The sequence below is a fragment of the Sphaerodactylus townsendi genome, linkage group LG10 (assembly GCF_021028975.2).
Source record: "Sphaerodactylus townsendi isolate TG3544 linkage group LG10, MPM_Stown_v2.3, whole genome shotgun sequence".
Taxonomy (NCBI): Eukaryota; Metazoa; Chordata; class Lepidosauria; order Squamata; family Sphaerodactylidae; genus Sphaerodactylus; species Sphaerodactylus townsendi.
The window spans coordinates 67729020-67744953 of NC_059434.1; the positions used below are offsets into that span (position 1 = coordinate 67729020).

A 15934-nucleotide genomic window follows, 5' to 3' on the forward strand; every position below is an offset into this window, starting at 1 on the left:
AGGTGAGTGGGCTAAGAAATGGCAAATGCAGTTCAATGTAGCAAAATGTAAAGTGATGCACATAGGGGCAAAAAATCCAAACTTCACATACACGCTACAGGGGTCAGTGCTATCAGTCACAGACCAGGAAAGGGATTTGGGCGTCTTAGTTGATAGTTCCATGGGAATGTCAACTCAATGCATGGCAGCTGTGAAAAAGGCAAACTCTATGTTGGGGATAATTAGGAAAGGAATTGAGAATAAAACTGCAAAGATTGTCATGCCCTTATATAAAGCCGTGGTGCGACCGCACTTGGAGTACTGTGTTCAGTTCTGGTCGCCACATCTCAAAAAGGATATTGAAGAGATAGAAAAAAGTGCAGAGAAGGGCAACGAGGATGATTGAGGGACTGGAGCACCTTCCTTATGAGGAGAGGCTGCAGCGTTTGGGACTCTTTAGCTTGGAGAGGAGACGTCTGAGGGGGGATATGATTGAAGTCTATAAAATTATGCATGGGGTAGAAAATGTTGACAGAGAGAAATTTTTCTCTCTTTCTCACAATACTAGAACCAGGGGGCATACATTGAAAATGCTGGGGGGAAGAATTAGGACTAATAAAAGGAAACACTTCTTCACGCAACGTGTGATTGGTGTTTGGAATATGCTGCCACAGGAGGTGGTGATGGCCACTAACCTGGATAGCTTTAAAAGGGGCTTGGACAGATTTATGGAGGAGAAGTCGATTCATGGCTACCAATCTTGATCCTCTTGATCTGAGATTGCAAATGCCTTAACAGTCCAGGTGCTTGGGAGCAACAGCCGCAGAAGGCCATTGTGTTCACATCCTGCATGTGAGCTCCCAAAGGCACCTGGTGGGCCACTGCGAGTAGCAGAAAGCTGGACTAGATGGACTCTGGTCTGATCCAGCTGGCTTGTTCTTATGTTCTTATGTTCTTCTTCTGTAATAAACACAGTATCTCAGTGTTCACTTTCCTTGTGTGTCCCACAATTTCCTATTTGATCTGCTGTAACTTTGGTGCACTGAGTAGGTAGATCCTGGATCAGCAGCTTATTTTTAATGGGAGCTGTAGCAAAACTCAGCAATATGTGAAGGACCAACACCATTGGTTTTGCACATTGATTCATGAGCAAAACGAAGTCTTCTCCTTCAGTAGGCTCCAGTCATCCCGAGCTTGATGAAAGGAGGCAGGACCTCTCTAGTCTGAATAGCCCTGATATTTAAATAGCTCCTAGAAGAAAGCAAAGAAAGAAAGGGAAAAGGGAAAAAAACCCTCTTCTTACCCGAGCCATGGGGGAAGACAAATCAGGCAAGAAGCCCAGTAGGTCTTCACAGAGCCTGAAAAATAGGAAGGAAAACAAGGAAAAAATCCCCTACCCAGAGGCTGCTGGGTTTGTGTTTTTAAAAAGGCACCTCTGATCTCAACCCAAAGGCACTGCTGGTAAATCCTTAGCCTCCTTGGACCAGTGGAGATCCCTCAGGGATTTGCGGATGAGTCTGCTGACTTCCACACGCCAACAGCTCAGATAGGCCAATAAGACTGCCAGCCATGTTTCATCGGGCTTGGAAACAAGTGAGCTCCCTCTTCCTTCCACCTAGCAGGACAGTGGGAGACAGCAACAGCCAAAGATATGCCTCACTGCCTCATTGCCCCTTTGGAGCTCTACACGGCAACAAGCAGCTGCAGACATGGCTGCGGCTGCATTTCCCACACTTCTTTCAGGCTGAAACGAGGACTGGAGCTCAGGTGTGGGGGCCCTTCTGTTACTTGTGTAGTGAGGAGGGCACAAGGGAGCTAGAGCCTTAGGTGTCACTTCCTAGAGGCTGAATGGTTACACCTGCCCCCCTCATAACTGCCCTGGCCCTGTTTGAGCCGGCGCAGTTAAACAATGGCCCTGGGGACTGACCCCACTCCTGAACTCCATGTGGCGTGCAGGCCAGCTGCCGCCCTGCCTTGGCCTCGAGCTCCACATCCAGTTCGAAGTGGCCCGTTTGCCGCTTGCCTCAGCTGGCCAGGCCCAGTTTAACGCTGGCCTCAAACCTCTGAGACAGCAGCAAACTGGGCATGGAAAGCTGACCAGCTCAAGCTTTATACTGTTGACTCCGCCCCCCAAGCACCACCTGACTGGAGGTGGAGTTTGGGGGCAGAGCCAACAGTATAAAACTAGAGCCAGTCAGCCTTCCATGCTCAGTTTGCTACTGACCTCAGCGAGGCTTAGGGTTAGCTGAGGCCAGCAGCAAACTGCTCTGAACTCTATATGGCGAGCAGGTTAACTGTCCTCACTGAATTCTGTGTGGAATTTGGGAACAGCTGGGGCAAAGCGGGACGGGGGGGACATGGTGAGGTGGTGGATGGTCCCCAATTCTTTGCCAAGAGTCAGTCTTTCTTGACATTGCCTCAAATATATTTCAGTCAAATACATGTCACTACAGGTGCCAGTAAATTGGACTGGGGAGCCCATTGTGAGGACCAAGTCATTCAGGGACAATGGTCAAGAATGGAGAGCTCATACAGCATCTACTGGCTGGAACTGCAGGCCATCAGGAAGGGGGTCCTTGCCTTCCAAGTAGTACTCAAAGGACACCACTTGTTAGAACCAACAACACCATGGTGAAGACTCACATCAGCAGACAAGGGGCACCAGAAAGCCCTTCTGCTACTCCACTGGATGGGGGGTCATCTCGCAAGCCTTCAATTCAGAGACAGTCGGGGTGGGGGCTCTCTACCCCCAGGTTTTTCAGGCAGTGATGGAACACTTTCGCATCCCACATTTGGATCTATTTGCTTCAATGAAAAAAACCCAGGAAAGTATACAGATTTTACTCCAGGAATCTGGAAAGGCAAGCAGAAAGTCAAGATGTACTCCAGGAATGATGGCCCAAAAGCTTCTCTACACCTTCCTCCATACCCACTGATCAACAGATTTCTGAGGAAAGTTGGAGGAGGTGAAGGTCATTGTGATTGCTCCTCACTGGCCAAGGAGGGCTTGGCAAACCCCCACCCCCCCATGGTCACTGCTGATCCAGAGGCATCTACTGTTACAAGGGCCTGTGTGACTTTTACATACCCTGGCTCACCTTTAAGCAGTCATAAGGTTTCTTGGGGGCAGGAATCTTGTAGAATCCCAATTTTGCCCTCAGTTGACTATCTGTTAAATGGTAAATTCTGGCATTTCTCGTTTCTTTGTAAAATGTAAATACCATCAGCTGGAAAGGAGAATGCAGTAAAGCTTGAAGAACAAGCTCATTCCAATACTCATGTTCTCGTTTTAGCCATTTCAGTTATTGGTTCGTTGCATTTTGCTTTTAATGTTGTTCCCCTTTCTGTCCCCTTGGGATACGGGAAAGTTTGACACTAGAACCAACTAAATGAGCACAACACTTTGAACATTACATTGTCATTTATTCAGTTAATCACGGCGACTTTTCCTGGGTAACTCTGCCCTCACATGCCTAACCTTACCAAATGGATTTCAGAAGTTAAACAATCGGCTGCTTAAATTATCTGTTCTTTTATCGGCCAGCAGCAGGCTCAGAATGAAGCTGGAATGTAGCTGCAGCTGACTTGTGTGAAAGCTGCAAGTGGAAGATAAGCAAAGCTAGTCCCCCACCCCCTCTGTTCTAAGGCAATCGCCCAAGGCCAAAATTTACTGCCATTAGGGTAACCGAGGATTACAATCCCTGTTTTCACCACGTTACATGAACTGGGCTGTGAATTCAAACTTATTTAGAATTATCCAGTTTAGGGGGAATGGTGTTCTCCATTGGGGCCAATGTTTTGAATGCACACACTTGCCTTATATTGGCACGGACACTGGTACATCCAAATGTGTTGCCCACAGTAAAAGCCAGTTGCAAAGTGCACTGAAAGTAGGTCAAAAGTGCTTTAATCCGTATGTGTGGAAGTGTCCTCGCCAGTCCTTGGTCTATCAAGGTCAGTGTTGTTTGCTTTGATTTGCCAGCAACTTTCCAGGGTAGAGTTGCCAACAAACTTCCAAATAGGGCCTAGAGATGTTCCAGGGTTAAAACTGATCTCCAGGCTACAGAGATCCCCTTGAAGGAGATTACAGTTTTAGAGAGTACCTGGTGTCACCTCCTCTCTGAGTTCTCCGCCTTCCCCAGACCCTGCATCCAGTTATACGCCTTCCGCCTTCTCCAGAAATTTCCCAAGCTGGAGTTAGTAACCCAATCCCAGGGTCTTGGGTAAAAATCATCTCTTACCTGAACTTGTTCTTAACTGGAGATGCCAGGGATTGAACCAGGGACCTTCTTGCATGTAAAGCAGATGCTCTACCACTGAGCCACACCCTCCCCCCAACCTGCATCCAGTTATATGCAAAGCTAGTACTCGACCACGGTCTGTTTCCTTTTCATATTGGCTCACACACTGTATTTTAGCTCTTCACTTGCTCCCATTTCAAGCCACTTTTTCATCAACAGCAAGCAGGTGACTTGTGGTGACCCCCATAGGGCTTTCAAGGCAAGAGAAGTTCAGAAACGCTGGCCTGGGCCTGGACTGAGGGAGCTCTGAGATAACTGGTACCACCCCTTTCTCTCTTGTCCCCCATTAGAATTTCATCATCTTCTCCACACAGTGACTCTGTCATATCCTTTTTCTTCCATTGCTACCGACATAACCAAAAAAGTCATTTTTCTTGTTTTTAACATCTCTCGCAAGTCTGAGCTCATTGTGGGTGTTAGCTTTTCTGACTTTCTCCCTACATGTCTTAGCTATTTGTTTGAATTCCTCTGTAGTAATTTCCCCCCTTTTCCATTTCTTGTACATGTCTGTACTTAACACACACAATTACATTGTGGGATTTACTGCCAGTGAATATAGTGATGGCTACCAGCATAGATGGCTTTAAAATATTAATGGATGGTTTCCTGGAGGAGAGACCAGTCAATAGTTACTAATCATGAAGACTAAAGGGAACCGTCATATCCAGAGGCAGAAGGGAAGGCTGGAGGAATGACTTGGCCTCCAGGCACTGTTTGTTGGTCCCTGCTTATTTATGTTATTTGTAGTCAGCCTTTCTCACTTGGAGTCAAAATGGATTACGTAGGGCTTACACCCTGTATGAAACAGGATGCTTGACTAGATGGACTACCAGTCTGATTTTGCATTGGCAAATAGCTCTCTATTCAATACTGTATGGTCTATATACAGAGTCAGCAGAAGCCTAATCCAGAGAGGCAAGATAATCAAGTTAGTTTGCCACACATACACACACCCTTTCACAGAGTCTTCTGATGGGTAAAACCTTAAGGCAATATTCAAACATCACTGGATAGTGTGCTACAGCAATCACTCCTGAACTGGATTATCCTGTGCAGAAGAGCCAATCCATTTGCAAGTGACTGCTATATAGCATACCAACAGCACAGTTTCGCAGCAACTTGTGGATGTAGCCTGACATGTTTGCAGTGCAATCGCCTTCTTATGTTCAAACTGGGCTTTCTTTTTAATTCAGCCACATTTTTTAATCTGTATGGACTGCATTTTGAAGGTCAACTAGTATAATTGGACAGCCCCGAGGAGGCATTAATTGCCTCACATGTTATCACAGGTATGGAAGCAATTGTGTGACTTTCAACCACCCAAATCGCTAACATGAATTGAAAAGAACCCCTGTACCTGGTCATGTAAGTGGGCCTTAGGTTTTATGTGGATGAGCCTTCCCACTAAATACAGCCTGCTTATATAAAAAAAAAGAGTCGATCTTTTTAGACTGCTAGCTGCTGAGGACTCGTGCTTCTGTAATAATTCATTTTGTAAATCACAGGCTATAGCGATCTAGGCAGAGATGATGCTGGAAATTGCAAATTGTTAGCTTTGAAGCATTTTCACTGTATTTATTCAGCTTTGAAATAGACTGCACTGATTTTAATACTGCTTAACATTTACAAAGTTGCTTCAATAGAAGGTTCTTGCTAAATCCAGCCAGAATTCAAAGCGCAAAGGATTTTCTTCCTGATAAGGCCTGTGCCAGAAGAATAGTTTTCTGATTACTTATTCCTGTCGCTATACAGCATAGTAAATGTGAAATATAAGAGTCTGATTTTCAGTTTGTCTAATGGGCCCCGACATGTGGTTAGTGAAAAATTTGAAAATGAATAATTTACAGTAACTGAAGTGCAATGTGGCGATCATAATTCATTTGTATGTAATTTAGCTTCCCTGACTGCTACTCCCACAAGGGGCCTTTACACCTACGCTTCCCTGACTTTGATAGCCTGATCTCATCAGATCTCAGAAGCTGAGAAAGGTTGGCCTTGTTTAGTATTTGAATAGGAGACCTCCAAGCAATACCTGGCTCGCTATACTGAAGCAGAAAATGGCAAAACGCCTTGGAACATCTCTTGCCTTGGAAGCTACATGGGGTTGATGTTTATTGGCTGTGACCTGGTGGTACTTTCCATCACACGCCTACAGATCTTCTCAAGCTCTATCCTCAGCTTTAGAGGTCTTGCAAGCAGTTTCAGGATGTCAGGAAAAGCAAGGAACCCTGGGTCCCTACCTGATGTGTCTTCTCTTGCAAACACCTATCACAGGTTCTCCTCATTCCCATGTAACACAGTGCCCAACCTAAAAGAAAATCTTGCTGTATGTTTGGGTGCTATTTAGCCTGCTGGGGAAATTCACAAGTGTGAACTAAAGAGCCTCCCCATGACTACTACGGGTCAAGAAAAGGTGTGTGTATGTCTGGGAAGCTGAAGCCCCCTTCTTCATGAGAGCCACAGTAGCAATCTGATTTGCACAGGCGCAAAATGGAGTCATTTGTAAATGCTACACAGTCATGCAAGTCATTTGTAACTGCTACCCAGAGCTATTGTGTACACAGCAATGCAATAAGATTTTTACTTACTAAGCAAGGGAGGCTAGCCAGTGTTGCAGCCAGTATAGATGATTAATAAGTATCTCCCTCTTCTTTCACTTCCATGTATGAGTACTGCAGGATAATTTTCCACTGGTTTGTATATTTCCTGTAAATCATTCTTAATTCAGGTTCACAGTAGGCAATGGATAATTTTAAAAGTGTATCATATGAAAATGAGAACTGAAACATTTCAGGTTGCAGGTGGGGGACTGTATTTAGAATGGAATCATAGAGTTAAGAGGGACCATCCAGGCCATCAAGTCCAACCTCCTGCGGAATGCAGGCTCAGCTTAGAGCAGACAAGTGTTCATCCAGCCACCGCTTGAAGACTGCCAGAGAGGAGGAGCTCACCACCTTCCTAGGCAGCCAATTTCACTGCTGAACTATTCTCACTGTAAATTCTTTTTCCTGATATCCAGACGGTACCCTTCTGCTTGTAATTTAAACCCATTATTCCAGGAGCTTTTTCCTCAAAAGCTCCCTGAACACATGGAAAATAGGCATCACTGAACTCTTCTCCAGAGTCCAGGTCCTGAACTACCAGCTAGTCTGGTCCACCCTTTTAAGGGCTGTTGATATGAAGAAATCAGCAGGTGAAGCTTTGAATACTATTTTATTTCTGTATCCTGCCTTCCTTCCTAGATCACGAGATGCTACCCAGACACAGATCTGATCTAGGTATACTTAGCATCAACAACACAGTGTGTCTTTAGACCATGCACTGGGTACAGGGCTAAACATATTACCACCTGCTGGCTGGCCTAGCCTGATCTTAGAAGCTAAGCAGGGTCAACCCTGGTTAGTATTTGGATGAGAGACCAAATAGGAAGTCCCAGGGTTGCTACAGGAAGGCAGGCAATTGCAAACCACCTCTTGCCTTGGGAAAACCCTATGGGGACACCACGTTGGCTGCAACTTGATGGCACTTTCTGCTACCTATCATATTTCTATTGAGGGAGCAGTTTTGGGGCTTGTTTCAGCGGCCGGTACCACTACTGAGGTAAAATTTTAGCCCTTAGAATAAGTGAAGTGTATAAAAAAATGACAATATTCCTGTTGCTGTTCACCCCCAGGAGGATGAAATATAACATAAAGCCTGTGCTACTGACACATACTCAACTGAAAACGTGAAATTAGGTTCTGAACAGGACCTTACCAGATGGAGGGCAGAGACCTGCCAGCAGAAGCCAAACCTACAAGAGAAGTCACAAACAATGCAAGACTAAGCCAAGTTGCACCTTTTAAAGTCCATTTTTAGTTAGGATCATACTTGGCTTAGGATGGCAATGTACTTCTATCCAGATAGCCAGGCTGCAGTCAAAACATCACAAGGTCTTGTAGTTTCTGAGGCAGCATTGAAGATGATGCTACTGTGGGGCTATAGCAATAATTCCCAACTGAGTACCCTGTGTGGACAAACCAATCTATTGATCAATGCTACAGAAATTGTGTATGGCTCTTCTGAGTACTGTTTCCTAATGTGGTCTCCATCCCATATTTCAAGAATGTGGGCAAGAACATTATCCTGTGAGACCTGTTGACTGGCAGGGGATTTCCACCTTGAAGTAGCTGTAATTGTGAGCCAGGGATGAAAATAAAGGGCCTGTCATGTCTAACAACCCTCGACCCTTTATCCGAAGCTTCTGTACTCTCAAGCCCAGCTAGGGGCAGCTGCCAGGAGGATAACAAGCCGGCCACAGAGAAGAGTAAAGCCGTGACAGCAGCCACTCAGAAAAAGCAGAAGCTGCCACAGGGCGACATTGATTTTCCTCCTCAGCCAGCTTGCCTGAGTTTGTTGCCTGAGCTACTGTGCCTCCTGGCAGCAAGCAGGCAGTGAAAGAGGACACAGGCTTCCTGCAAAGAAAGGCTACAGAATGCCATCATTGGCGGGCTCACAGCAGGTTCCTGCAGTGGAAAGTTTGAGCAGCCTTGACTTTTGATTTGATTTGAAATTTGATTTATATACCGCCCTCCCTCCTTCTCGCACTCTCCCTGGAGGAGGGAAGAGTAGCATTGACCATCTCCTTCTACTGAGCTGTGAACCTCAAGCTAGGAAGTATGTAAGAAGGCAGCAAGGGAACTAAAACTGTGCCGTTTCAGCAGTGGGTGAGGAGAAACAACTCTACATGCTCAGAGGTTACTCTGGTCATCAAAAAAGTTATATGCAACTATTAATGTTAAATATATAACTATACGGTTTTCCAGTAAGACAGAAATCTGGTAAAGAATTCACTGATGGGGGTAATTTAAGCTCCAATGAAAGGAGCTTACTACCCAAATAAAGAAAATAGATTCAAAGTCTCTTTATTGTAGAAAAAAAAACCCCTATGTTTATTGGTTAGCCAGAGGAAATGCAAAACATTTCACATCTTATCGTTCTGCTGTAAGTATGAAGACTGAAAGAGAAAAACCGGAACCACTGGCCCCATCCTCATTCTCACACAAGAATGTTCCAAATTTCTGGTTTGTGGCTGGGGAGCGTGAGGCAGATATCAAAGTGCATGAATAGACCACTTACCCCTATTCCTCCTGTTCTCAGATTCCATGGCAAATTTGTAATAAAACTCTCGTAGTAATAAAACTCTTCAGATAAATTTACTTTTGAAATACCCTCTCACTGGAAATGACAATAATGCTAAGAAAAGTGGAAGGCAGCCAGCAAAGGGGAAGACCCAAAGCAAGATGGAGCTACTCAGTTTGAAAGGCCTGAGCAAGGCTGCTAACAGCAGAGCATTTTGTAGGTCATTAATTCATAGTGTTGCCACTCACCTATCTTCCCCCTCCCCCAATTAGGCTCACCTCTTCTCTCCCCCGCCCCGCCCCTGACCCACTAACTGTCTGGGAGGAGGGACCCACTTCTGCACCCACCAGGGTGGCAGAACTGGCAGCATGTCCTGAGAACAGCAACATGGCCATGGATACTCTTTGCTCAGGTGTGTGGAAGTCTGGACCACCAGACTGCCACACACCCCTCCCACTTTGTGGTTGATCGCTTTTAAGCCACATGCTTTTGAGCTTGCTGTCCCCCCGGGCAGTAGTCATGCAAACCGATAAGGGCTAGCAGGACCAAGACGTCAACAAAAATAATTCTAAACTCGCTGGCAATGAACACAGTGCAGCTATGCTGAAACAAAAGTCATCGGCTGTAAGTGTGCAGAAAAACCAATACTGATTGAAACACAATCTTACAAGCACAGAATAAAAGCTCCTATAACAACTGGAGAAGGAAGCTTAATACCACAAAGGGTGTGTACAATCTATCTAGCTTGCTCAGTGAAGATCAAACAATCAATAGTGGTGAAACAGACAAATAAAAGCACAATGAAGTGAGGTTGGCCCCCAAAGGGTGCAAACAGTCAAACTAGCTAATACAATAATAACATTACAATTGCATGCCATCAAGTCACAAACAAGTCAAGGCAACCCCAGGGTCATGTGCTATTTTTCAGGCTGGAGACAGTCAGTCTTGGATGGTCTCCAATTAAAATACTAGCCATGGCTACCCCTGCTTAGCTTTCAAGCTCGGACCAAAGAGGACTATTAGGCTGGATGTACAGAATATAAAACCAACACACTATTCAATGTGAGGGAAAAAGACTGTTCCTCTATGTCTAAGAGTTCAGATTTATACCCCCCCCCCTTTCTTTCCAGACACCCTGTGAGGTAGGCGGGGCTGAGAGAGTTCCGAAGAACTGTGACTAGATTAGCCCAATATCACCCAGCAGGAATGTAGGAGTTGGGAAACAAATCCACTTCACCAGATAAGAGTCCGCCGCTCATGCAAAGGCCTGGGAAATCAAATCCAGCTGTCCAGAGTAGAGTCCGCCTGCTCTTAACCATTACACACCAGATGGCCTGCCAAAATATGGTTGGCAGAAGGCCTGGTAAATTCCCCTCCCTTCAACAGGACTTTGTTAAGCATAATCCAGCCGGTGGAAGTTAAACAAGCCCACCCGCTGATTGCGGCCGATCCAACAAGAACAGCTATAGGGGCCACTTGTCCGGACGCAGGCGACCCGCTAGGAGCAAACCGGATTGCTAAAAGGGAGAATTCAGAGGGTCCTGGTCTGGAAACAGCCTCGCACATGAAGTGCTGTGCAACGGCCCAGATCTTCTCTTTCTCTGCAAGGGTGCCGAGAGCCGCTCTCCGTCTTTGCAACACTTTGCGGACTCCTGGGCGGGAGCGCTACTTACTCCTCCTTACTGCCCCAAACCCGCCGGCTACGAGGAGAGGAGGAGAGAACACGCAGGCGCTCGCTCCCTTGCGCAAAGGGGCAAAGGCGCAGCGGAGACTCCGCCTTCCCGGGGGCGCTCAGCTGATCCGGGCAAATGTGCGGCCAGGAAGTTCGGAGGAGGCTTGCAAGTCCCCAGGCTGTCCCCCGTCCCTCGCCTCCGCCTGCCGAGGGGACCTCAATGCCACCGCCGCTGCCCGGTCTCAGCCTCTGCTAGGGAGGCGCACGATGGCGCAGCAGGGGAGAAGGGCGTCTTGGGTGCTGCTCCTGGTCGCCTTGGGGACGGACGCGTGGCTGGTGGCTCCGGCCGGGCCAGCCGCGCTGAGTCTGCGGGGCAGCTGGCGGTTGAGCAACGGGAACGGGTCGCTGGTGCTGCCAGGGGAGGTCCCGGGCTGCGCGCACACCGCCTTGCTCCGGCAGGGTCTCATCCAGGTACAGTGCGACGCCTGTGGGCCAGCCGCCGCGATCCGCCTGACGGGCTCGGATGGTCGCTCGATCTCTGAACGAAACTCTCGCCTGTGGGCGTTTCTGGCTTTTGAAAATATTTGACGCTTATTGGATAGGAAAACGGACCGGGAAAAATAAGCATGACGTGATGCTAAAAACTTGCGTTACAACGACTCTTATCCCCAAACTGTTTATTTACTTCCTTTATCAGCACCGTTCTCTCTGTTGGGGACCCAAAAGGGCACTATCCTCCTCTCTTCCATTTTATCCTAACAATAGTACTGTGAGGTAGGTTAGGCTCAGGTATGTGACTTTCCCAAGGTCACCCAGCACACCTCCCTTGCAGAGTGGGTCTCCCAGATCCTTGCATGAGCTAGCTGCTACACTACACTGCTTCTCACTGGCTACTCCTGGTTCTGGATGTGGCCGTATTGGAACTGTTTAAACCTGTCAGCGGAAGTGTTTGACATATATAAGCACATTTCTCAGTGCACCTTGATGCGTTCAAACATTGGTTTGGATGGGTATGTTTCTGCCTCAGCATGTGAATGGGCCAGGCTGGTGTGCTGAGTGTGTTCAGACGTGGTGTGGAACACCCTCATTGACGCCAATGTGTTATCTGTGGCTGCCCTCTCATGATTTTGGCTTTGTGTGATTGTATCTCACATTATTGGAGTATGGTTTGAAGCCATATCTTTGTGTGGTCCTATGTTAAGTCTTTGTCCATGCTGTTCTATCTTACATTATTGTTAGTTCACTTATGTCTCCTCATTGTTCTAATGTTGCAACCCCAAGCAGTGAAGAAAGCAGTGAGTGAATGAACCATTGCAGGTAAAAAACAACAACCCTTATTTTTGTTGTTTCCTGTCACTTCGATTAACTCTTTGTATTGGAGTCTGTTATGAGTCAATCAGTGATGGGGAATTATGTGCCATGTGGGTATACATAAACATACCCAAGAGACCTAAGAAAAGTGACTTGGTGTTTGCTTATCACTACCACGATTGTTGCAAATGTTGACTTCACTGCACAACAGGCATATAGATGAACGTGTATGAAGCGGCTTTATACCAAGACACATTTACACATAGGTAAATCATCATTTACACAGCTTGGATGCTCTTGGGAAGTGGGTTTTTGCTTGCCTTCTCTTGGCATCGTGGTGTTTTCATTTATCTCCTTGGGGTTGCTCCATCTTTTCTGAGATTTTCCCCATGCTTGTTTTGAGGAAGATCTCAACAAAGCTTGTGTGGCACAGTTCCAGCCATATTGGTACTGCTTTCTCTGCCCCCGTCCCCTCCAGCTAGTTCTTCTGCCATTTGAGGGATTTTGTTTTGTTTTTCAATCAGCAGTTGAATTTTATATTGTTAAATATTATAGTATTCTCTCAGGTTCTCTGAATCCCAGTTGTCACTTTGTTTTAAAAATGTCTCTTTCCCTTTTTGTTGAGGAGATATGCCTTCCTCCTTCTATTTCACCAACAACTGAGTCTAGAAGAAGAAGAGTTTAGATGTATATCCTTGCCTTTCCCTCCTGTAAAGAGAGCCAATGCAGCTTACAAACTACTTTCCCTTCCCCCCACAACAGACACCTTGTGAGGCAGGTGGGGCTGAGAGAGTTCTGAAGAACTGTGACTAGCCCAAGGCCACCCAGCAGGAATGTAGGATGGGAAAACAAATCTGTTCACCTGATAAGCATCTGCTGTTCATGTGGAGGAGTGGAGAATTAACCACTATACCATGCTAGAATTAAAGCTGGAATTCAGAGAACCTGATAGATTTGCTATAATATTATAGCAATAGATATCCAATTGCTAACTTAAAAAATTATCTGAAATGCCTCTACCAGTGGCATGTGAGTGGTGTATGTGATTGCTATTGGGTGACTGGTATAAGTAGGATGTTGGGAAACTTTCCATAGGGAAATTCTATTGCTGCTTCACTGTATTTGCAGTTGTACTGGCAATGGGGATAATCCACAAAAGCCCACCCTGTATGGAAGCATCTAGGTCTGTCTGTAAATACTTTCCTGCTGTAATACATGAATACTGAATCAGATAATTGATCCATCACTGATTTGGATTGGACAGCTTCAGAGTGCAGGTCACATATCCGAGCCCTCTGGTGCATGGAAACCATACCTTTGCCATAGACAACCATAATTGCATTCAGATGTCACATTCTGAACCTACTTGACCACTGTGGTCATCTTTGGAAGCCCTGCTTTGCATTTCTAAGATTAGGCAGGTGATAATCTGAGGGAGGGACTTCGTGGCCACATCACCAACACTTTGGAACTCTTTCCTCCAGAAGACTTGTATGCCTCTTTCTGTTGCCACCTTTCACCAACAGGTGAAAGCTTTCCTGTTTTACTTGGTATTCTCTCAGTGATCCCTTGTTCCTGATTGGTGTTTTAATTTTTGTTTTTTATTGGCTGTTGTGGGTTTTCCGGGCTGTGTGGCCATGGTCTTGTAGGTTTTCCTGCTAACATTTGGCCTGCATCTATGGCTGGCATCTTCAGAAGTGTAACATGGCATTTGAAGATGCCAGCGTTAGGAGGAAAAACTACCAGACTGCCCGGAAAACCCACAACAGCCATTAGACCCCGGCTGCAAAAGCGTTAGTCCATACTTATTTTTTATTTTTTTTGTATGTTAGCTCTGGCATTCAAAACTTAAATTAACTTCAATTTGCTACTGTGGATATGACACAGTTCGTGCATCATGCCTCTGAGGGCCCCTCTCAGGCAGAGCCTAAAACCAATCTCCAGTTAAAAACAAATATTGTGATGTTCAAATCGGAGTGTACCACCTTCCAAGCGGGATTTTGAAGCAGGGTAGATTCCCACTTTGGTGAGGGAGGTGTCAACTGACTCCGGTTCTCCTACATTCAGACATCACGGATAATTATAGTTTATTTGAAAGCAAGGAATTTTCTATCAGTTCTATTTCTGCCTGTCATTGCAAACTGGAATTTAATCACTGCATCTCATGAGGTCTTCATGCAGCTTAGATCTTGGAGAGAAAAGGCTGTAACACAGCCTTCTTGTTGATATGCTCAGTTTTTAATGCAATATTTTGTTTGTGGATCAGCAAGGAATTGCTTGAGTTCCACCAGCAGCCTGAAACAGGACAGCCTAGAGTTACATTTTACTCTAGGCCTTACATACAACAGAAACCAAGTAATTAATGTTGGTTGGCCTGGTGATTGAATCAGAGCAGAACACAAACTTGGAAATATAATCTGTCATAATAAAAAGAGTTCTCTGTTTGTCTACCTGTCCAAAATTGGCCGCCAGCCTCAGGGTGAGTATGGGAGTTACAGTGGCACAAATGGAGAGAATCGGAACCTCCTGGCCCATGTTTGGTCTAGAAAACTACCTACCCTATCCTGTTTGCAATGGAACCTACGGTTCATTGTTTGTGCCAAGTTTGACTCATCCAAAACTCCACTCCCACCCCCCAGTTTCTGGATGATGTTGGGACATGCTCTGATGAAAGTGAAAGGGATTGGAACATCTTGGCCTGGATTAGTTCCAGAACATCCCTATGTAATTTGTAATGGAAGCAAGGTTTACTCATGAGAAGCTGGGAAGGGGTATAGGCAACGCAGACAGTGAGAGTGGAAAGTATTCCCTCTGTTACAAGACAAAAGAGAGTTTAACAGCTTCCCTGATCTATCAGAGCCTGTGTGATGAAGTGGTTAGAGGAGCATCAGTGGCGTAGTAGTTAAGAGCAGGTGCATTCTAATCTGGAGGAACCGGGTTTGATTTTCCGCTCTGCCGCCTGAGCTGTGGAGGCTTATCTGGGGAATTCAGATTAGCCTGTGCACTCCCACACACGCCAGCTGGGTGACCTTGGACTAGTCACAGCTTCTCGGAGCTCTCTCAGCCCCACCTACCTCACAGGGTGTTTGTTGTGAGGGGGGAAGGGAAAGGAGATTGTCAGCCCCTTTGAGTCACCTTGCAGGAGAGAAAGGGGGGGATGTAAATCCAACTCTTCTTCTTTTTAGAGCAGATGTAGGAGACTCAGGTTCAAGTCCCCAGTCTGTCATGGAAGCTTTCTGGGTGACCTTGGGCCAGTCACACTTAATTTATCCATAAGCTTAATGTATCCATAAGGTTGTTCTGTGGATACAATGGAGGACAAGAAAAATGGTGGGAGCCATGGTGTGTCTACATTGGAACCACATCAAGTGGGCCCACTGCCAGGGAAGATAAAAAATATCCCCTCCTCTTGGAAAGCAAGGTGGTTTACTGAGCTTCCCTGAGGACAGTGCCGTAGCGAGGGGGAACTGCGCTTGGGGCATGTGTGTGCCCTGCGCCCCGGAACCCCCCCGCCCCGGTCCCGCACTGGTGCATGCCCAGTGCAAGATGC

At 46.2% G+C, this 15934-nt stretch overlaps 1 protein-coding gene and 1 non-coding gene across 3 annotated transcripts in view; one reads left to right on the forward strand and one right to left on the reverse strand.

Moving 5' to 3' along the window:
• Positions 1–4237: 4237 nt before the first annotated feature.
• Positions 4238–4311, reverse strand: TRNAV-UAC. The gene has a single exon. It is a non-coding gene; the product is annotated as a tRNA-Val (tRNA).
• Positions 4312–11187: 6876 nt separating this feature from the next.
• Positions 11188–15934, forward strand: part of MANBA (mannosidase beta) — a 70109-nt gene continuing 65362 nt past the window's right edge. For both annotated transcript variants that reach the window (XM_048509218.1, XM_048509219.1), the window contains exon 1: positions 11188–11544. In XM_048509218.1, the coding sequence (XP_048365175.1) occupies positions 11341–11544 (204 nt within the window). In that variant the 5' untranslated portion in view covers positions 11188–11340. The remainder of the gene's footprint in view (positions 11545–15934) is intronic.